The sequence below is a fragment of the Lutjanus erythropterus genome, chromosome 11, assembly GCF_056507025.1.
Source record: "Lutjanus erythropterus isolate fLutEry1 chromosome 11, fLutEry1.hap2, whole genome shotgun sequence".
In the NCBI taxonomy this organism is placed as follows: domain Eukaryota; kingdom Metazoa; phylum Chordata; class Actinopteri; order Lutjaniformes; family Lutjanidae; genus Lutjanus; species Lutjanus erythropterus.
The window spans coordinates 26,744,456-26,768,381 of record NC_139327.1 but is presented as its reverse complement, the minus strand read 5'-3'; the positions used below and the strand labels follow the sequence as shown (position 1 = coordinate 26,768,381).

The 23,926-nt window shown below is 39.6% G+C and overlaps 1 protein-coding gene across 1 annotated transcript in view; it reads left to right on the top strand.

The window, feature by feature from the left end:
• gabrb2b (gamma-aminobutyric acid type A receptor subunit beta2b) overlaps positions 1 to 23,926 on the top strand; it is an 82,880-nt gene that overhangs the window by 26,922 nt on the left and 32,032 nt on the right. Inside the window, exon 4 of the mRNA XM_084729841.1 lies at positions 7,920 to 8,140. Within this exon, the coding sequence (XP_084585967.1) occupies positions 7,920 to 8,140 (221 nt within the window). The remainder of the gene's footprint in view (positions 1 to 7,919; positions 8,141 to 23,926) is intronic.

Here is a 23,926-nt window from a genome sequence, read left to right as displayed (position 1 = left end):
TCTCTTCCATGGAGTTCACCTTGTAGCACTGTCTGTTTCTGTTTCTGCTGTAGGCCCAGAGGTCCAGAGGGCCCTTCTTTTTTTTTTTTTTTGCAAGGGGAGGGTGAGGCGAGTTGGTTGCAATCTGCTTTCTCAGGCTCACAACTAGATGACAATAATAAAATATAGAAATTATTGTTTTTTGGATCAATTGGGAGCAGTAGAAATAAACTCTGAACACAACATAAACTGTTTATGATGTATTATGGTCATATGGTGAACTTGTTGGCAAACTGTTGCCTATTTACATGTCCAGCAGACACAGAAAACATTAGCATGCAATAGAAGTTGTGTTGACTCTCACTTTTTGTTATTTTCCTCCTCATTTGCAGCTACATGATTCATTTTGTTCACCAGATTGTTAACTTTGCTGGTTTATTGTTTGTGCTGGGCTTTTTTGCTCAAAAAAAGCTTCCTGCTGTGGCTGAAAACAACTCTATGAGAACTTCTGAGAGGCAACCAAAGCCATAAATTTACAGGGATTTTTTGCAGAATATGGCCAAAATGACAGATAAAGTATTTGTTCATGTCTGTATAATCACCTGAAAATAAGAATAATTGTATTTGCGTTACTTCAGAATGAGTCCAAGTGGGTTCATCACTACAGCTGGACCCTTTCACATTATATATAAGGATTTGATTCATTGTTATTGTGAAAAATATTGATTATAGCAACTTTAACCCCGTCATTTTTTAAAATCTAAACCTAATCAAACATTAACCGTAGAAGATTAGAAAATTCTCATTTTGCTTTGGAACACAACATAAGTAATTACAAGACAAAAAGAAAGTTGTAGTAATTAGTATACACAGAGAAGTTGGGTTCGTAGGACGTGTAACAGCCCCCCAAAAAATAAGTCTAACATTAGTTTTTGCTATTCTCAGTCCAAGAGAAGCCATGTGGTGTGGGGGGGGGGGGGGGGGGGGGTGAGATGTGAGGGGTTAGTGGAGGGGGCAGCTTGGAGGGTGAGTGGAGTTGACGAGGTCGGAGTGGGCAGCTGGAGCATCTTTTTTTCATTTTGATTTCCAATTGTTTTTCATTCCTTCTCACGTTCATACAGATTGACAATGATCTGTTCGAAGACATCAGAATGTTTGGATTTGTTGTCTTTCCATTATGCTGAGGAAAAGCAACATAGGGGTTGGAGCAGCGATGGATGCTACATATTCAAGGCCAATTTATGGTGCAGATAAGTCTTGACAAGAGCAAAGCATGTGAGCATGTTATTCATTCAAGCAATGTGAGATTGTTACTTCCAAACACTTTTGGCATTCATGAGTCTCCCTGGCAGTCAAATCATATCAGACTCAAACTGTAATATCCATGGCATGAAATGTCAATATGAGATTTTGCACAATTTGCCTGCCTGAGGGGCTGACTGACCAAGCATATACTGTAGATATAGCTTTGTCTGGAAACTTTGCCTCTGTCTGAGAAAATCTGCCCACACACTGACTCTGGCTGTAAAATGTGCCCTTTCAGTAATGAAACACAAACTTGAAGTTTGCCAGGGAACTTTTGGGAACACATCATCTGGACGGGACTGTCGAGCATGTGGGCAGGGCTTTGTCACAGATTTTGTGTTCAGTTAGGAAACATTGAGCCCACAGTGTTGGTCCAGGAGGAAGAATGAAGTCGTTTCTGCCACACAGATCAGATGAACCTTAGTTTACCCCTTTAGTGTCAGCTCCCACCCATTCACATGACAGAACAGTCACTTTAAATGTCATACATGTCAGTTCCATATCTGTTATTTGCTCGCTATTACTGCATTACACTCCTGACTAAGAGTTAACCCCCGCATTATCTCTTAAATAGATGTTCTTATCCAATGTATAAATTTCAGCAGAAAGGCTATACTTCTAATCTGTACTTCTAATTTCAGACTCAGCTGAACTTTAAGAGCATTGAAGAAAGTTGTATCAGCCTTCATCAAGATTGAGTGTGTGATTTAATCCTCAAGAGGAGCCAAAATCAGCCTGCAGCAGAGAGGACCGAGTCCAACCCAAAAAGCCTTAAAGGACATTTTGTTCTAAATATAGATTGCATATAAACTATATATAAGTAGATTATGCTCTGTGGTTTTCAGCATTGTGTTGTTGTGGTGGAAAAAACAGTCAAGGAGTCAAACAAAGGTTTAAGTTTGAAATAGAAAGAATAACAAAAATGTTCAGTTTTCCATAACATCACTATACTGCCTAAAGGCACTTTCATTGTTCACAAGTTGTTAATTTATTTTCCACAATCAGCATTTTACCCATTTTCCAGTCAGGGTAAATATCAAGAATAGGCTTAAAATTACTTTTATATCAGAAGGCATTCTGGTCATTATGCTTTTTCCAGGCTTGTCACCCGTCTGTGGCTGGGGTTGGATGACTCAAGATGACAAGCAGTTCAGGGTACTTATTTCAATGCATTTTTACAAATAACACCTGATCCATTTGCATCTCAGTAGCTCAAATAGCTACAAACTACTACAGAGTGGTGATGATGGTGTCTTTCTCGGTACAGCTGTGCACGCCAGTGACAGGTCAGGCGAGCAGAGTCAGCACATCGAACAGAAAATGATCTTACAGCGCCAGATTCTCCCCTGGCTGTGGAGCGCACCCTCGCAGGCTTTTGATGATGATGTAGCCGTAGGGTGCTGATGTCTCAGTGTGTTGAGCAGCTATATTAAGTGCACTTTATATATGTGTTTATTTTGTTACCTCTGTTATGTTTATTACATTTTGTTGCAGGTGCAGATGAAAGCATATTCATTTGATCAAATTTTTAGAGCATTTCACTCCTGAAGGGCTGAGGTTCAACCCATCACGTTTTGCTTCTGCAGAGGCCTTTTTTGAACGGAAGGTTCATCAAGGGTTCTTTGTAAGTCTAATGGTTCCATTAGTTTTTTGAAGAAAGAGACATCAAGGACTGTGAAAGCATGGATGTGAATAGATCCTCACCTTCAAATATGCAAATATTCTTATTCATGCGTCATAAATGTAGATCTACTGTAGAAGCCCCTTAATCAATTCAATGGCAGTATACAATATATGAGATCAAACTCATCTGTTAGAATTCAATATGGTTCTTCAAAGAACCCTCGGAAGACGAGAGGGACCCCCTGGGTGGGTTCTAGTTAAAATCTGTGGAATATAAAAAGGTTCCTGGTTGAAACCCCTAGATGAGTTAGCACCCTTAGAAAAGGGGTAGGCTCTGGATAGAAACCCAAGAGAGGGTTCTGTGTTGAACCATTATGGTATAGAAGAGTTCTTGAAAGAACCTCCCATAGGGGGTTCTGGTCGAAACCTTTCACGGATGGTTCTAGGCAAAACCCTTCACACTGGGTTCTAGGTAGATCCTTCTCAAAGGGTTCCAGATTAAACCTCTATAAAAGTTGCTAACAGGAACCAAAAAGGGTTATCGTATGGGGAGAAGCCGAAGAACCCTATACGGTTCTACTAAGTACTTTTATTTCTAAAAGTGTGGCTTTTCAAAACTACAGTACATTTCCTTTTCAGGGAATGTAGAGTAGATTATACTTGGACTGAAAAGTTGTAAAACAAAAAAATAATAAGAGTAGAACATAGGAAAAAACATGATCATTGACAGTTTGTGTAATCGACTGACTGGCTTAATTTAATATTTTGCATGTTTAACACAGATCCATAAGAAATGTATTAATCAAGAACTCTTCTAAATGAGAAACATTAGCACAGCAGGAGGTTTGCTGTGGAACTGGGTATTAGTTATAAGTTATAATGGATTCTCACATTCTGTAGTAGCTTTGAATGTGAGACTATAATGATCACTTTGTATTGTCCTCTCGTTGGCAGCATATTCTACACTCATAAATTCAACATCATTCTTCCTCTATCACTCTCGGTCGCCATTCCTTCCTCTTTCCATTTCTCTCCCGCTCCCCCTTTCTCTCTCCAACATAGTTTATGTACTGATGCTCATTATGACTGTTGTTATGACAGCCTCCCTTGCACTTACATGCACACAGCCACTGCAGTTGTTCTGGTGATTTACAACCTCCTCCTCCCACAGAGAGAGGGAAAGAGAGAGGCACACTATAGCTGTCTTTGAGGAGAGCTTTATGTTCACAGTAAACTAGCCACAGAGGCACCTCCACTGAGCCCGTCCTACAAAGCAATCCACAAGCAGATAGGGCTGCAATAATAGACTCTCAGGACTGACAATGGAAAGATTCGCTCAGTTTAATAATTACGCCTCACGTCACATAGCACCTTCTTATCCATGGCTGTCAGTTTTTTCTAACATTTAACAGCTACTTAAGAGTACTTCAGATTCAACTAGAATTACCGCCTCATGATGGCATGCCTCCGCCGATCAGACAGGATCCAGTTTACGTCTATGTCTGTATAATATAAGTAGTGAAGGAAATTGAAGGAAATTAATAAAAGGTACTAAGTGTATTTTTAGCACTATATTGACACGTGTGATCCCAGTGAATAATTTCCTATGAAAAACATGCTGTCTTCACTTAGAGACTATTTTTACAGAGCATTACAGAGGACTGATGAACATTGTGATTTCACAGTGAAGTTGACCTTTGACCTTCGAGATATAAAATGTGGCCTCATCATTTTATCGTATTAGACGTGTGAACTTTTGTTAGAATTAGCTGCCAAAATCTAATCAGTTCATCCTTGAGTCCAAATGGATATTTGTGCCAAGTTTGAAGCAATTCTGTCAAAGTGTTCTTGATATGTCATGTTCACAAGAATGGGATGGATGTGAGGTCAAAGTGACCTTGAATTATGACCACCAAAATCTGATCAGTTCATTGAGGAGTCCAAGTGAAAATGTGTTTCAAGAAGAAAAGAAGGTGCAAACAGACTGACAACCTGAACACATAATGCCTCCAGCCACGGCTGTCACCAGTGCAGAGGCATAAAAAAATGGCAGGAAGGGTTGTGCATATCCCAGAATGGCTGGTGGCTGATGGCTGAGTGCTCAGACTGCAAATAAAATAACACACAACTGTGATTTACGTTATCCAATCTATGCCGTTTCATATTGCAGGACATATGTTGCATATTGAAATATCACATATTGCATCAACAGTCCTTGATGAAAATCGCAGCTGCTTTTTTTGTTTAGCCCTGCGTGGCTGTGATCCCTGAAGCACAACAAAAACACACGCATATGTAGCACAAACTATGTCTGTAGACCCACATGCACAAGATGGACTGACACATACAAGCACTGGATTTTCATATCGTTAAGATACATGTATCATTTATTTAATGTAGTCTCCATAGAAAGGATGTACTGAGACAGACTGCATTTGTCATTTTCACTGTCCACATTTCTGACAAGACAGGAAGAGATGCTGTGTGTTTGTGCCCATGAGGAAGAATGAGAGGCAGAGAAGCCTCCTTGATGTTTCATACATCACAGTAAAACTCCTTCTGTTTGATGGAGTGTATTGATGAGTGCAGCGGAGATAGTTCAGGAGGACTACATGGCAACAAGCATCTCTTCAGCCACATGTGCTGTGGTGCACAGCATGCCAGAGAGAACAGAGTGTGAGCTGTTACATAACAACCGACCAGGGATGAAGTGTTGGGAAGGCAGCACGTGCAGCCAAGGATTCACTGGTGCAAGTAGAAAGCCATTCAGATATCAGACCTCTACAGTTATTTGTTGTTGTTTTTTGTCTATAAATGACAAAGTTTATTTAACTATTTCCATGTTTTTATATAGGACGTACTGCCTCGTTGCTGTGTCAGTCTTCCAGCATCTCATTAAACTTAAATGTGTTTCTTCAAGCTAACCTAAGCAAGACATTCCAGCATTCTTTTATGTATGAAGAAAGATTGTCAAATTTGACAACAGTCCTACAACAGTACAGCGTTTTATCCTGGATATACTGCAATCATTCTCTTCCCATTTCAAGTCCAATTACGGCGCCGAACAGTAGAATTGCCACTATACTATTTATGTCTTTTGAAAAACTCGGTTCTCAGACTTGTGGTCGTCAGCACTCCAAGCCAAATAATGCACAAACAACAACAACAACAACATGACAAAACCTATTTAAGTCAAACAAGGACTTCACTGAGAAAAGCTGCTCCTGTTTGCCTGACTCCATCCAGTCGATATCCGAGCCTCCAGTTCCCAAGGTGCTGTGGGATGTCAGATCTGTAGCCGACGGGCATATTCTAAAATGCATGTTCAGCCTCTTTGCCAGGAAGTGGATGTGCCAGTCATGACAAAAAAGTTCCTCGAGACAGCAAGTTTATTTAACTTAGTTTTTCATGGGTGATTGGTAGGCTTCTTACTTCAGTGAGCTACACGAGCGTCTGACTGCTGGCTTGACTGTTTTATTGTGTCCTAGATTTACAATCAGGGAATTTTACTACAACTTTTCAAACTTCCTTCCTATGTCTTTATAAATTATTAACCTACTGTATGCGTTTCAGGTTTTGTGTGTGCTAAGAAAAACAATAGAAAATGTATTCTTCTATGTTAAGTCCAACTTTGAATTTAAAGAGATAGTGTGGATTATTTTAAGTTAGGTACTTATCTATAGTCAGTGTGTTGCCTGCACAGAGGAATACCAGTGATGTCCTGCTGTGGACAGGGTCTGCAACAAAATGTATTTTAGCCACTTAAAAAATTCCACCTTAAAAATAAATCAGTAGCAGTTTAGGTGCATGCGTATTGAATATTTTCTGCACTTTACCTCGTCTCCACTTTTTGCTGCTGGCTTTCTTGGCACATTAGCGCCACCAGCTTTGAACAGCAGCATGCATGCACATGCTCATGTGAACATGCTTGTAAATCATAAGATACAAATAATACAGGAATACACTCATTAAACCATCGCTGTGTAGCATTAGTAGAGATCAAAAACTCCACAGGAAACCTCTAAGGTATCTAAATACATACAGTGTACACAAACTTGCCTCAGTAACACAGCTGCATGGACATGTTTCCTCTTCATCCTATCCATGCCTATAATGGTTGTTGAAAGTTGTTGAAAATGATTATATACAGTGCATATACTGTATTTTTCCTTTTTTAAAGAAACATGCATATTATATCCAGCTCACTTTGATGTCTGACTGCTATGTAAAGCAGGCATATACCGTCCCTCTAAGCTATGTGCTGTCTGTGCTCGACTTGATGTGATGAGAGAGGATGGTCTATCATTCTACAGTTCTGGGAGGACAAGCAGAAAAAAAATTGGGTGGATATGTTATGCAAGTTCAACATAGTGAGCCTATTTCATAAACAATATTTAATCCCAGAACTGTCAAGGCAAATAGAGCATATAGGGGATATTTTGTAAAACAGATTTTTAAGGTTGCTTGGAGGTTATTTTTATTTGTCTGGAACATGTGGTCCCTTGCTCTCGTTCTCTGTGTCACATGCTCACAAAAACACACCATAAACCAACCGAGCAAGCCACAGACATATTTTTTTATCATATATTAACAGCCAAACTGACACACACACACACACACACACACACACACACACATACACACCATCTGTCTCTCTTCCCCTCTCTGACACATACACACTGTTTCACACTGTCTGTCTTAACCTCATGTTTCTATGAAAAGAAATAATTCCCTGTTGCTTTGTACTGTGAGTTTTTGCTACTGTTCCATTTGCTTTTAAGTGAACTTCATCCAATATTGAAGCCCAGTCCGGTCTAATCTGAGAGCTGCAGTGGAGGAGTTTTACAGAGCAGCTGTGCAAAATGGTCGCTTTTTGGGGTAACCCTCTCTTCTCTCCCTTTTCTCTCCATCACTCCTCTCTTCCTCCCTTCTTTTTCCCCTCCCACTTGATCTGCCTGCTCCCCTCCCTTCCCCTCTCTGTCCTCCTTTGCTCCCTCTTTGTGCACTCTCAGGACTACACATTGACGATGTACTTCCAGCAGGCCTGGCGAGACAAGCGGCTGTCCTACTCCGAGATCCCTCTCAACCTGACCTTAGATAACCGGGTGGCTGACCAGCTCTGGGTCCCCGACACCTACTTCCTCAACGACAAGAAGTCGTTCGTCCACGGCGTCACAGTGAAAAATAGAATGATCCGTCTGCACCCGGACGGCACAGTTTTGTACGGTCTAAGGTGAGATTTTAATCTCTTACGGTAAAATAACATTTTTGACTACACAACAAGACAGAGGGTTTACATATTTACATGTGCAAACAAACAAAAAAACATAATTGCTCCCACGTGCTGGATAATGATAGACTAGGATACACAAATTGTAGCAATTTTATCACTTCATGTTGTCAAACGCTTCACACCTAAACTTTTGTCATTATACTTTCTATATTTAAAGTCCAACAAACAGCCTGGGATTATCTCCCAAAAACTGAACTTCTACCAACTTTAATATAACAATGAGTCGACGTTTGCTACATTGGACTCAGTCAGTAATTAGCTCATTAGAGCCAGATGAAGAAAACTACTGATGTGAGGTGCAATATTGCCCCTGAGCGGAAATTATAATGTTGATGAAGTGACCTACTTGTGTCCTCATTTACAGGACATGTGCACATCATCAACTAAAGGCTGCTGTCAACTATTTTAAAAAGTCTCTGCACTCTTTACATCACCACCAAAAGTGTAAAAAAGAAAAGAAGCTTACTTTTTTTTATGTGACAGCATACAAATTAGCTTTATAAATTGCAGTTCATGTGTTCTCCTTAGAGAACATAATCAGTACATGAAAGAGAGCAATTTAGGCTACAATTCATATCTTTTGCTGTCTGATTGCGCCCCTTATCTTTGCATTTACCATACTCACACTGCGGCCATTTTCCTCTTGACATCCTCGTGTCACGCTCAGGTGGGAAGCTCAAACGCTGTTATAGAAAGGACGTCATACTGCTGTTTTTCAGATTGCAAATAGTGTGAAGATAAGGAATCTGACAAATGGTTATTATTTCAGTGCTTCCTAATTAATCAGCAACATAAAAGACAATGAATAGTGAAAACATGTAGAGTCACTGGGACATTTTGTAACTGTAAAACAACAGCAACATTAGCATTCAACCACTTTGCAGCTAACATTAACGTTACCATTTGATAGTGTTACATAATACAATAGGAAAGGCCTGAAATATCAGCACACATTCTGGGACTTATTAAAATGCCCTGGACGTAACAAGGCTAGCAAAGTAACATTAGCTGTCTTGCTGTCTCTTGTATCATGTGACACTATCAAATGATAACTTTAATGTTAGATAGGAAGTGGCTGAATGCTACCATTAGCTGTTATCTAACAATAGCTAACGAGAAAGGATTATTAAATATGTTGTTTTACCTTGAAATATGGCCCATTGTCCCAGATTTTTATTTTGTCTTTTCAGTTGCTAATCAGTCGGACATCGGTGCGCTGACTGTTGGATCGATTTGCTGGATAAATAGCTAATTAGCTGGTCAGCTGCTGTAAATTAAAGAACTTAAAAAGTTTTCTGCAAATGCCATTTTTGATCCGATGCTGATGTGATCCTATTTTCTCCAATACCACTGGTACCAAAACACTGCCTGTCCTCTGCGTCTGAGCCAGATGGTTTACAGCACAAGTTTGTTTCCTTTTTATTTCCATTCCCCTGTCGTTGCTCAGCTGGCTGGCTCCGTTGTCAATCATATGTATACACCGACACATCCCTTGAAATGCTGAGAGGAAATATTCTCTCAAACACCCTTTTTTTTTTACTTCTTTTCGATGATGAAAAGCTACTCGCTATGAATTGAACATTGGCATTATTTTTTTTTCAAAATGGGACCACTGATTGTGATTTTAGTTGGACTTTGAATGTAATCTTGTCAGATGATTGAAACATCCATTCATCATGCTTCCTAAGCACAATTAAAAAGCAGTCGTAATTTTTTACAACCTTCTCAAACTTAACATGATGGATGACTTTCTCAGACAACGACAGCTTTCGACATGCAGCGAGTTTATTGGCACCTTCAAAGACTTGAGTTCCACTTTCTAAGTTTGAGCTTCTTTGTAAACATTCTCCAATTTTTAAATGTTTCCCCAAGCTGAAACCTTTGCATGTTTGATATGTTAATATGACATGTCCCTCATGTTTACCAGTTGCCAGAAACAAACCCCTCTTGTACAATATAAATTGATTGACCCAATCCACTGAGTTCCGACCTCTCAACGTTAACATGATTACAGTGCACTTCTCACACCTCACTGATGTCTCATCAGTTCATTTTGCAAATAGGCCTCCGATGTCCAAACTCTATAAAAAGTTATTGAAAATCATAACATCTTAATAGCTATCATGGCAGCACGTCGGCACTGCTGTGGGAGGGCGAAATTAAATATAGAGAGATAGAGAGACAACAAGACAAAGAAGGAGAGAGCGGGGTGTTAAGGAGAGGATTAGAGAGAGACCTTGTCAGTATTGCTCTCTTTGGTCTTCTTCATCAGTGTTGTCTGTCTTCATTACTCAACCTCTGGCCTGTTCCAGTGTTCAGCATGTTGTAATTTGTTTCTTACACAAGGCTACATTATGTCTCTTTTATGGCCTACCACAACCGAAGAAACATGCCGAGCTTTGATGGAAAACTTGTGAACACTTAAATGGCAACAAAAGAGTGAACAGACGGTAGATTTGGTGTGTGTTATATGTAGATACAGCCAGAGTACATACTCAGAAATAAAGGTGCCAGCTAGAACCATAAAGGGTTCTTTGGCTTGTCCCCATAGGAGAACCATTGTTTGGTTCCTGGTAGAACATTTTATAAAGGTTCAACTCAGAAGAGAGTTGCTCCTAGACCCATTTGTGAAAGGTTTCACCCAGAACCCTGTATGAAGGTGCTTTTCCAACTGTTCCATTCAAGATTTTTAGGATATGACACACCCACTTCTCATGGAAAACCTTTTTTTTTTTTTTTGTTACATTTGGGAACCAACCTTTAGGGTTCTGAGCTACAGGGTTGGTTCCATGTTGGTGGAAAAGACCTATGAGAGGTTCCACAGAGAACGCCTCTGGGGTGATGGTTACACTTCTGGGGGTTCTATCCAGAATTTTTCCACCTTCTAACGGTGGTAACAAGAACCCACCCAGGGTATTCTACAGAGAACCTCTTCTATATTTTAAGGCTTTTTATCCAGAACCAACCATAGAACTGTTTTATGTTCTGAGGGTTTTACCTAGAACACACCAATGGAGTTTTATCAAGAACCCATTTATATTAATGCATAAAGAACCACTCGATGAACCCTTGACGAAAGAGACTCTTGACGAAGAAGAACTCTGTCTTCCAAAAAGGGTTCTTTTGATGAACTGGGCTCTTAATGGAACACTTACGCTTACAACAAATGCTTGACAAACCCTTTCTTCAGAAAAGGGTTCTTCAGAAGCAAATGGGTCTAGGTAGAACCTCAGCCCTTATGGAGGAACCCTTATATTTAAGGAAGGTAGAGGGTGGAGGGTGAGAGAGGTAGAAGGAAGAGCAATCAGATTATTTAAAGAGAAAAACGGGAACTAAAGAAAGACACAACTTATAAAGGAGAGAAAGTAAGTGCAACAGAAAATCTTGCGGGCGGCTGTTCACTGTCTAGATCTATCTCGCAACAACAATAAGTCACATTTTACTTTTCGTGGAACAGGTATACGTCCTTGAGTTTACAATAAGAAAGAACTGTCAGAAATAGACTTAACCCACTGGAGGACTTTCCAAACAAGTACAGCACAACGACCTTCACTTGAATGTGGTGTCCAATTATGCCACAGCATTCTCGAGTGGAAACAGAATTCAAATCAGATTTTTTAGATTTATTTTTTTATGCTCATTTAAACATTTTATTGCCTTCAGATTAAATCATAAATCCTTTGGTAAAAAAAACAAATCCTCCTGTCACACTTACAGTCAGTTTAATGACATAACTGTTTACTGGATCATAGCTGGTTGTAAAGTAATTTGCAGACACTTGATCTGATGAAAAAGCAAAGCATTGCTCATCAGATTCCCATACTAAGTACAAACAGCATGAAGGGAGGTGCTTGCTAGTTTCTGAAGTCATTTGATGATGTTTTTTTTATTTGAATCTTTTGAGGTTTATTGCAGTGGGAAATAAAAAGCACCCTGGACATATTGTACCCTAAATACTGCCAGTCCCTTGGGGCATCAATGAGGCATCCACTATCATGGAAACTTCTGCTTTAATGCATTTAATAAGAATGGTACTTGATCATTGCATCAAAGGGCTTCCCCCTTGCATCAAAGCCCATGTGCTCATTTCCTGGAACACTAAAAGTGGACAGAAGCAAACAGAGGAAAACTAGAGAGGCTCCAGCAGATTGTGGGGGTCAGATTATTCTGAAATAGAACTCAAATTGTACAAATCATCCCTGTGTGAGTTAAAACGGACAGCCTACAGTAGCAACCCAACCATTTAATCCAGTATGCAAATGAAAAATCCACAATCATTTGGAATATGTTTTTGCACATTTCCCATGCACCGAAGAAGTCACAAAGTCAGTGCAAATATTTCTTTGGATGAAGTGGGATTAGATTGAAACTGGGAAAAGAAATCCATCACACTTGACACTCAATATCATGTAAGCAGGATGACCAGATTTTTACAAATCCTAAATTGGGTCATGGGATCTTGTGCAAGGCAGTGAGTGCATTCAAATCCATGCAGCGCATGCAGATACAGCATATTACTGTCCCCTGAAAGCCTAATACAAATTATGTAGTTATTTAATTTATTATGCCAATAAATTAGATTAGACCACATGAAACTTTAATGGTCCCTGAGATGAAAATTGGGTTATTGCAGAAGCCAGTAGTAAAACCACACACCAAAGAGAATCAAATATGAATAATAATAGGGGTTATGTAAATTATACCCTGACTTAATTAGGATACATATATGAATAATAATATAAATTATTAATACATATAATCTGTATCTTAATTTGGTGTTTTATTCTGAACATTAGATTGACATTTTGGAAAATGTCTCATTATTTCCTTAATAAGCCTTAGATGATAAGATCGATGCCATGTCTGTGCATTGAGAATGGAGCTGGAGCTTGACCTAGGTGTGGACTCGAATCACATGACTTGGACTTGAGTCAGACTTAAGTCATGAATTTGATGACTTTAGACTCAGCATGATAAAATCAGGAAGGTCTACAACTTTAACAACAATGGCTTAAACTGGACATGAGGTTTTTACTTGAAACTTGATACTTTACACCAAGCCAAAATTATGTTATTTAAAAAGTTTGCCACAAATCAATTCATGTCCCTTCATTTCCTGAATCAAATGTTTGTGCTATTAATCCCCAGCAGGCTGACACTTCCCCAGATCCACTTTGTTTGAACTAAATCACCAGAATCCAATCAAGTTGCAGGAGTGAAGCACGAAGAATTAATGTTAAATCATTGAAAAAATGATCCAGATCATTCTGCTTGCAAAATGCAGCGGTCAACAAAAAAATAAGTGCTGTATGCAAAACATGCAGGTTGAAAATCGCATCCAACAATCAAAGAAATTACAAATTTAAGCCTTTGTGCAATTTTGAAGCTACACAAAAAACACTATGTCAAGCCTAATATGAAAAGGCGAACAACAGCCAGGTGTAGTGACTTCCTGAGGTCTTAGTTGTCACTGTGAGGTTGCCAGGCAACCAGCAAAGATGCTGTACAGAAGTGTTGGGCAGATTGATAAATTGTTATTCATCAAGAAATACTTAGAGCATATAACTCTTCCTAAGAGCTGTCTGAGTGCTCTGAGTAAGCAGTTTTAAAAACCAAAGTGCAATGTGATGACAAGTTTCCTGCAAGAAAAGCTGGTATAATATAATATATTACAGTATGTGAAACATGATCTTCCACTTAATGTAAGAGTTTAATAAAATCTAAATGCACTTTATCAGAATTGGCAAACACCAACATTATTTCAGGAAGCAACCTCAGACTTGATCTACTGAATATTGATTTACAACCTAAGTAAATCACCTTTTTTGTTTGTTTGTTTTGCTGATCAGACTCTAAGGATGTTTTGCTTTCAAGGTGAGTATGAGAAGAAACAAAGGAGTGTCCTTACAAACCCTTCTTCTCTCCTGTGGCCTGTATGCTGCTAATCTGTGCATCTCAGTTAATAGTCCATTTGTAACAGAAAGACAATCTTCATACTTTAATAAGGAAAGAGCGGCTACATTATCTGTAAACACAAACAGCGAGATGCATTGTTGAAAAGGAGAATCTTCCCATTGAGGCACTTTATTGGAAATGTAATTGGATGCAGCGAGTCCATCGATGCTGATAATAGAGAAAGCCACACACAGAGAATGTACAAACAGCTGATGAATATTCACACACGCACTTACTGTATTTGCCATTGAACCGCCACTTCATCCCAGGGATTCATTATAGTGGCTAAAAGGCAAACAGCATCAACCCCTTTCTGTGGGCTGATAGACATTCGTTTGCACACATCTGTTTACATTAAAACCAGGGTTTTCTTTCCGTGTTATTCGCAACAGCCCTGCATTGATCCTCAAACCCGTTTCAAGGACATTCTTTTACCTGTGAAGAAACAGCACCAAACAGCAGAAATTGACTTCAGGACGTATAATAGCAGTGCAAAAGCAAATGATAACAAACAACAAACATGCCTCTCTGTATTCCTCAGGCAGGGTAGACCTGTGGAGGCACATCTGAAGACGGGTCTCGCCTTTGTTCTTTATCAGGGTTATTTGCTGCAGGATAGCGCTGAATATTCTTTGTGTAGCTGACTAGTGTGTTTGTCACTGAGGATTGGCGAGCAAAGGGAGACTGCAAAAACAAAGAGCAGACAATTAAGGCGCGAAATGAGCATGCACAAGTACTATCTGATTTTAATAATCAATATCAGGTTGATTTAACTTTTAAAATGCATGAAAAACATTGAAAAACATAATATTTAGCCCTCCAGACTTAGGAAACAGTGGTTTTATATAATATTTTGCCTTCCAACATTAAAAAGCAGTAGTTTTACATAATATTTAACCTTCCAACACTAAAAAGCAGTGATTCTTTTTTACTGAATGCGTCATTACTGTTGGAGCATCCAAGGGATTTGGTTCCATGGGCATCCTACTCCCTATGTTTTCTTGGTAGGCTGTAGGTGGGAACCAGCTGGCTACAGGCGATGAGGGCTCTCTGAATGCTGTCATTATCTTAAATATCAAGTAATGTAGCTCCGGCAGGCAGCAGATTCTGTGTCTGTGAATAAAAACTGCTGGAACTCAAATGAAAGAGAAGTTATTCAGATCCTTTATGGAGGTAAAAGTGGCTGCAACGCAATGTAAAAAAACGGCTGCGCTGAAAGTAGATGTGACGGATTAGACTGTGATGAGAGAGATCAAGGTTAGCTTATGTCTTGTGCGTAAAATCTAACTATCTAGAAAGCTAGCTGTCAAATAATGTTTACCGTTGTTGTGAAATAGAGGTATAAAGTTAATTAAAATTCTACTTGTGCAGCTTAGAACTTAGACTTGACATAAGTGATTTTCCCACTGGTTATATCAGGGTATTACAGTTTAGGATGCACCCAAGCCTGTAGTGAACTTTCTAGCCTTCTGACCACCCGGTGCATTTTATAACTCTTGTCATATTCATCCATTTACGCACACATTCATATACTAACAGAGGCTGCTGTGCAACGGGCCTCTTCTCCTTGGAAACTAACCATTCACACAAACTCACACACTGATGCCTGTGCCTTCAGGGGCAATTTGGGGCTCAGTATTTTTCCCAAGTATACTTCTGGGGGACTGAACCGCTGATCTTCTGATTAGTGGACGACCCCGCTCTACCACTAAGCCACAGCTGCAATGTAATACTAATTACGTGCTTGGTTTTGTTTGTAACCCCACTATTTAGTCCACTGAACACATATGTGTTGCCTGGCTTCAGCCTCCTCTACTATCATCATGATTTTGTCTTCCAAAAACTTAGATTTTCTCGTTTGGCCCCTGCTAGTATTATACAATTGAGAACTGCTAATTGTAAGACAGGTGCCATTAATTTTAAGTTAATTTGCAAAGCCTTTTTTGCTTAGTATCTTTTGAGAATCAAATGTAAGCACACCGTCATAAATGATCTTAAAATTCAGTTGTAATTCTAAGAACATTTTTATACATAAATGAGGACTCTGGACTTGTTTGAATGGCTATATTTGTAAATGTGACCCAAGCTCATAGTGATTACACTGTAAACTACTAGCTGGTAAATGTAGAGATAATGTTATTTGCCTTGTATTCTGCTGGGTAGTTTGTGAATTCCACAACGGGATCAGTAAAGCTTTATCTTATCTTCACATATAATAATACATTTATTAGTTGATTTTATTTTGTATTATTAATTTACATATGCAAAGTAACTAAAGTTAACAAATAAATGTAGTGGAATGAACAATATTTGCCTCTGAATTGTGCTTCACCACAGTACTTGAATAAAAGTACACCTATAAAGGTACAGTCCACCACTGGAAAAAGGAAAACAACAACTGTTGCAATGAACACTGTAGTCTGTGATGAGGATTAGTGGGTAGTAATGATAAGCGTCTAAAAATATATACATATTTTAATTCAAAGTGCAATTAGAGTTAAGTTACCAAGCACGTCTGTTCCGAGTATGTGACCAACAGTCAACACGTTTACTTGGCCTGAATCCCGCTGACTGCTGGAAACCCTTAAGGCTACTTGGCCCTGATTTGACCTCACAAGTTTGATCCGTCCAGGAACAGAGTCTTCGAGCGCAGTCTGGTAAATATGGAGGGCCACTGCAGGTGATGCAACATATGGGGCTCAGTTGGTGCGGTTGGCAGTGTCCTCAGGCAGTAACCAAGCAACCGAGGACTATACTAAGACTGAGCGAGAAATGCGGCTGTGCATCATTTAATGGATGGGACAAGCAGGGAAGCGTGCGTGGGTAAATGGAGAGTCAGACAGCTGCAAACACAATCAGGCACTTACACACAAACACACACATGTGCACACAGTGACAGCAACATAGCGTGTACACGCGCACACATGCACACACATAACCCCACGCAAACATGCATAACCTTTCCCTCTGCCACACAGGCTCTTTAAAGACTCTGCCAGAGGCTCTTGCTCTCAGTTCTACACCGCTGACTCCATCTTGACACAGAGATCAGAAAGTTGCCAGAAAGTAACCGGCAATTTACTCCTTGGTTAAACACTTGGAAGCCACGGAGCCCCATCACCAGCAGCAAATCCATCAGAGAGAAATAAACGCTGACAAAGACAAGGGACGAGAAAGAAGCAGAGAAAAGGGGAATACATCTAAACCTCTTTGGCTCAAACCACCTTCCCGTCTCGCTGTGGGAGGTGGAAACCCCTGAGGTGTGTAATACGAAACAGCATGTTAATGCTAGAAATCTTTCCTTTGAACTTCTTTATTGCTATTAAAAGGTGCTGTTATGATAGTCCCCTCACTGTCTCACCTGATATCCTCAAATTCTCTCTCATTTCCTCTATTTTTATCTTTTCACTCCTGTGGTCTCTTTTTCCTTGCTTCCCTTCTGTCATGTGGATAGAGATCCAAAATTCACCATACCTAAATAACAAAATAGGCTGTCTTTTCAGTAAAATTATTAAAAAGTAAAAACGACTGGGGTTAGTTAGAATCTGTTAGCACCAATACAAGTTTTTATCCTCTTAAGGAGCCTTATGTCCACAACATTTGATTCAGGACCTTTTTTTTTTTAGCTTTTGTACTCTTTTAACCTTGGCTTGACTACACAGCTTACAACAAGTTTACAGAGCATTGAATGATCAAAGCACAAGACTCACAAGCAATATTCAGTGTCCGGCTGATCTGTTCCCACAGGGCTTTTCTCTCTCTGTTATTATTTCTGTCTGACATATAAGGTGTTTTTGGACCAAACGGTTCTGGCGACTCTTTGAAGAGGAACTTCCCACTAGGGAGTTGCCTGATAACTACACAGCTTCAGGGACATTTTTCTGTTTGCATTCACGCCGCCAGTAGGAACCTTAAAGTGACGTAAGCCGGTCGGCGGTTGGTAGAGCAACGCTGCCTCTCTGTGACACACAACAAGTACTACTATGACAACATTAAACAAGATGGAGGATATTGTTGGTTTTATAATTATAACAGAGTTTGAAAGGAGAGTGAACGTTTAGATTATGCAGTTGAAAGAATGAGAGCAAAAAAATGAAAACTCAATTTAGAAGCACTTCATATTTTTCATATCGAGGTGCAGAAAAGGACAGCGATGCACACAGGTAATTAAATTTAACATTATTATTATTTTTTTAAGTGTACAAGGAGCCTCTTACCCACTACAAGGTTTACACTAGCAGACTGCAGCTCCCAGCGGTGCTGCTGCCGGTGGCCTAAAAGCCAACTGCTGAATCCCTTGTGTCTGCGTTACCAGCATATGCCGGTCTGAGTAAGAGGGTAGCGTCCAGTGCATACAACTAGCTTGTTTTTCTATCAGATTCTCTTTTCTTATCTTGTTTCAGCTTATTAACTATGTGTTGGATGCCTGATGTAGAAAATTGCTGGCAAAACTGTTTATATTCTGCTTTGACAAGTCAAAATTGTGTTGTATTTCCTCTTTCACATACGCACTCAAATGCTGAACTTCACTGTCGGTCCATTTGTCCATGTTTTGTTATATTTTTTACATCGTTAACTTCAAACTAAGGTTTATACAGGATTTTAAAAATGGTGGTTCATCAATGCACAGTCATATCTGGAGCAATCACTCTGCAGATACGTCACTCAAAGTATCTCTTATGCTGGGAGAGTAACTACTCTGAAGCAAGTGCTCTCTCAAAACTGTGTTTCAAGAACTACAATGATTTGCAAAGAATTAAAAAAGTGAGAGGCTCCAAAAGTTCTTAGAACTATTGAAAAGTTCCTCCGGTCCAAAAACACCTATAGACAAACACAGATAGAACAAGTGTCTCCTCCATTTTCTTGGTCATCAGACTAACAAGTCCACTCCTGATGTATGTATAGGTGTACAGGTTGCTTGAACAAAAGGGACTATAATAGCAAAAGTGTCTTCTGAAAAGTTCAGAGGGCGCACTGGGAGCAGCCACACAAAAAAGCTGCAGAGTGCTCTGAAAAAAAGACAAAAAAATGTTCAAATGGTGTAGCGCCATTTCTCTAGGTAGCCACCTGCTGCCACATATACTTTTTCCTCATTGGAAGCAATTTAAAGACTCTGGTACTCAAAAGGAAACTCTATATGGACATAGGCTGTAAAGTAGCACCAGCCAAATCAATTATTTAAACATAATAACAATAACATCATAATGTAAAGACAGTCAGATGGTTTTCATGTTAAATGTGGCGTCTACATCAAATGAATCATCCTCACATCAGCCAAAACAGCTAAAGAAAGATCATGTCATGTTCTTGATGTCAGCTGAGTTTTGAAGTGTTTTGTTGAGAACTTGCTCTGGATCCTTGATTTTGGTTTGACCTCATCATGATATCACTGTGTATGCCACAAGGACTGTTTTGAATTGGATGGGTGTGGTCCCACCTGTCCACCATATGGTTCCTGTGGTGAGCTCAGTTGCTCAGACAGATGCAGATGATTTACAGACCGAATGAGATGCCTCTATATAGAAAATTGACCATAACGGCTCAATGAAAGCACTGTCGTATCGCCGTTTCATCACTTCAAAAGCTTCCACACAAATTATATCACATACAGTGTTTTGCGTTGTTGTCCAATATGCAATTGCACGGATGTTGGATGGTTGGATTTTAGAAATGCTCAGATTATGAGATGCGAAAAGATTGACATTGCAGTGGCTGCTGGTCTGAATAATGGAAGAGTGATAGAGAGAGCAAAGAGAGGAGAGCGCAAAGAGAGTACAGAGCAAAAGAGAGAGAGAGAGGGACACACAGAGACACACTAGGGTGATTATCTCTGCTGTGTAACACAGAGGATTGGACTCAAGATGAGCCTCTCCTCTGGCACAAATTTATCTATGTTGTCAGGTGTGCCTAGACGATTACCCACCATGCTGTGCTGCGCTGTGGCAACTCCCTCAGTGGGAGTCAAGTTCTCACATAAGACCAGAGCCAGGGAAAGAATGGCAGCCTATTACTCACAGCCTCGTCCTTATGTTCCCTTCACAAAGTCTGATGGACAACATAACCTTATCTATTGACTCATGGTTGGCTGCTGTTATTATCCCTTATTATCCACCCCTGTCTATTTGTTTTGGTAGTGATTGGAAGGCTAAAAGCTATTATGTAGACATATAAAGTATGCCGAAAATATGATAGGGGTAGTGAAGGTTATAGCATCCTGGGCCCTGCTGTTTGCAGCTACTATAAAAGCACTCACCATGCTTGAATATTTCTGTTTGAATAGCAGATTAGATTCATGAGATATGATTCTATAAATAATCCAGATTGAAACTGCTTTGTTTAATTTGCACCTCATTTCTTAAAATACATGTGTCGGGCTTAAAAATGCATCAAAAGTTAGAATAAGGTTTCGAGTAGAATTATAATGTGTGTTTCCTTTGTGAAATAATTCACGGTTATGTGTTAGAAGCAGCTATTTGAATAAAGAGAGGTTTCAAATAATTCAAAGAATGCTTAAATAATTTCAGTCAATGTGTTTGATATTTGATGAGCTGGATTTTGGCTTATTGGGCTACAGCTCATGTAGACAGAAAATCAAACTTTGAGGTCAACTAATGGGGTGTTTTTTCCTCACTAAAATAGAAATTAATACAAATGGAAATACATGCTTTATAGAGAAAAACTAAATAAATCCAACACATGCTTAAGCAGTGGTTTTCAGCCATTTTGAGCCCCCTAAAATAATGAGGTTGGTGTTGACCCCCACAAAAAATCCATATTACAGAAAATCAGAGTGATGTTCGAGAAGCTTTGTGGGGGGGTCAGAGCTCTGTTGGAAACACTGACGCCTTGCCTTTCTCAGCTGATGGTCCTGCTGCAGGACTTTTAGGTGACCCACCTTGAGACACGGTATACATTTACTTCTCAGTCACTCAAAAGTAGTCATTCTATGTTAACTGTCATTTTTGTGCTGGTTTATAATTTTAACAATTAACGAAGTGGTGGTCACATTTCTTGAGGCCAGCTGTATTTTGCATACTTTTCAGTGCTTGTCCCTGTCTGCCACAATACTTTATTTTAGTCTCGTCTCCACATCCATCTGGCAACCCATAAGATGATCTCATGGCCCCTTGTTGAGAACAACCCCCCAGGTCGAGAACCAATGCGTTAAAGTACTAAACACAATCTGATTCTCTCACATCACTGACTGCACTGAAATTGAGTTTACTATAGCCCTGTTTATGACATGTTTTTATGTCAAAATTGGATTCTACCAGGGGGAAAGTCATATAGTTAAGCCACAGGTGTCACTTTTATGCTCCACTGTCCCTTTCACCTCAAAGCTCTTGTATCTGTCTATACAATCACCCCTGAGGCCATCCCAGTTAAAAAGAAGATAATACTCTACAGCCTTATTGATCTTTTTTCTCAGCATGTTCCATAGGGTTGGGTAGTGTTGGTGTGTGCTGGAGATTAAAGCTAGATCCCTTTTCAGCCTGTTACATGATCATATGATTTACATTTGTCATTTAAAGTACTTGTTAACTTGTTAACTGAATGATAACTCTGAGACCCTTTGTTAATGAACAGTGTCTGGATGAAATATACCAGTGTGTTAGAGGCCTGTTCCATTGGTCCCATGTTGTACACAATAAAAACAACTCCCTTGATTTATCCAATGCTCAGAGAGGAGCATTTACTGGCTTATTTATGCATACGATACATAATATATTCTCTGAATGCTACAGTCATTAAACTTCATTGGTGTCTTGAGGTGCAGTTGGAAGATAATTTCATTAGCTTAAAGATGAACATATCGTTCTTTTCTGTGTTCTTGAGTCGTTCCAGTACCTCATATGCTCCTTCCTCTCTCTCTGAAGTGACACTTCAGGGGTTAAGAACTTAAAATATAAGAAGTGCTTTGATTCTTTGCGGAGACAAACATAAAAGAACCTCCCACGATCTCTTTTATTCTTTTTTTTTATTCATGCAACTGTTCATGCTTAACAACAATGTTCACAATGCAAAGCTCTGTCAGTCACATCAATAGTGGAAGGGATGGACAACTATGTCAAACATTCACAAAAAAGTCTTGTGAATGCTTGTAAACTGCACAGTTTACATTTTTTGTGTATTTTTCTTTATATATATTGTCCTACAGTTTTGTTGTAACAGCTATGGAAATGCATTTTGGAGTGTCTATGAATAGGCACACAATAGCAACTCAGCTATTCACATTCAACCTCTTTCTTGTAGTTAACTGCAAGTCCTTCCTGTGAGAGAGCAGGCTTGAATCCTGCACTGGACAGCTAGGGTTTGACAGTTGTGTGATTACATGTCAGTGGTACTGGCTGCATTTCAGTTAGTCCACAGATCTACTTTGATGGGTTGTGAAACAAGACTACTTGGTTTGGTCTAGGCAACAAAAATACTTGGGTGGGATTTGTCTCTATTACACACATTTAGCCATTTAAGCCCAGGGTGCCAATAGCATTGTTGGCTCTTGACACCTGGTTGCTTGTCTTTGCCATGCAAGGCTATATCCATTCATTCATTCATTCATTCATTCATTCTCTGTAACCGCTTATCCTTGAAGGGTTGTGGGGGTCTGGAGGCTATCCCAGCTGACACAGGGCAAAAGGCGGGGTACACCCTGGACAAGTCGCCAGTTCAATGCAGGGCTGACAAACAACCACTCACTCTCACATTCACACCTATGGGCAATTTAAAGTTATCAATTAACCTATTAACCTAGCATGCATGTCTTTGGACTGTGGGAGGAAGCTGGAGTACCGTGAGAGAACCCACCCAGGTGCAAATAGCATCTGCCATGAATTTAATTCTGCAATGTGAAATATGTCATTTTCTCTTCTTTTGACTTTCCTTGTCATATACGTAGCGTTAGCACAAGCAATAATCTTGACTTTTAATGTCTTTGGGATTTCATCAGGCTATAATACACACACACTTTCATCCCACATATTTCATGATGACATAGTCAGAGTACAAATACTACCAGTGTTATCTCTGCCCTATTGCTGCCACTGTTGTCCCACAGAGTTTGATCCCTGCAGTGACTCGTGTCTCAGGTGGGGCCTGACTGAGGACCCACAGGATTATCCAAACAATGCTAAAACTGGGACATAAGGATTAGCTCTGGCCCTGTAATCCCCAATGGAGTTCCCATCGCTGCCGTCCCCACCCCCAAACCCTCAAAGGTTCCTGCATTTACCTGGAGAGGTTTTGAAGATTTGAAGTCTTGTTTAGGTACTCAGGGTTACATGAAAAACAAATGATCATCAGAGGTCAGTGAGACGCAATTACAAGTTCTTTGGTGAATAAAGTTAAAATGTACTAATTAACTCGACGCAAATTTATTTATATATGACCAGCCTGGCGATGTCAGAATTAGTCTGAAATCTCTCCATTCATTTTATATTTCCAAGGGGTTTTATCAATGGGTGCAGACCAAAATGCCTTGGATAGACCTACAACCAATCAGTGCAACAAAATGTGTGATGTAATTCTGAGTGACACATGAAGGTTGGGAAGGTGCTTGGTCCAGGATGAAGTGACTGGGAGGGCTGTTAAAAATGACAAGGGGTGCAACTTTTCTTCGTAAAATAAATTCATTGATTTAACTGTGCAATAGCATTCGAAAGGCTAAATAACAGTAACACAAGGATGGTGTTTCTGAATCCCTACACACAACAAACAATGTCACCTATTGTTCTGAAACAACAGCATGGTAGTGATGTGTATCTTGGGCAAATA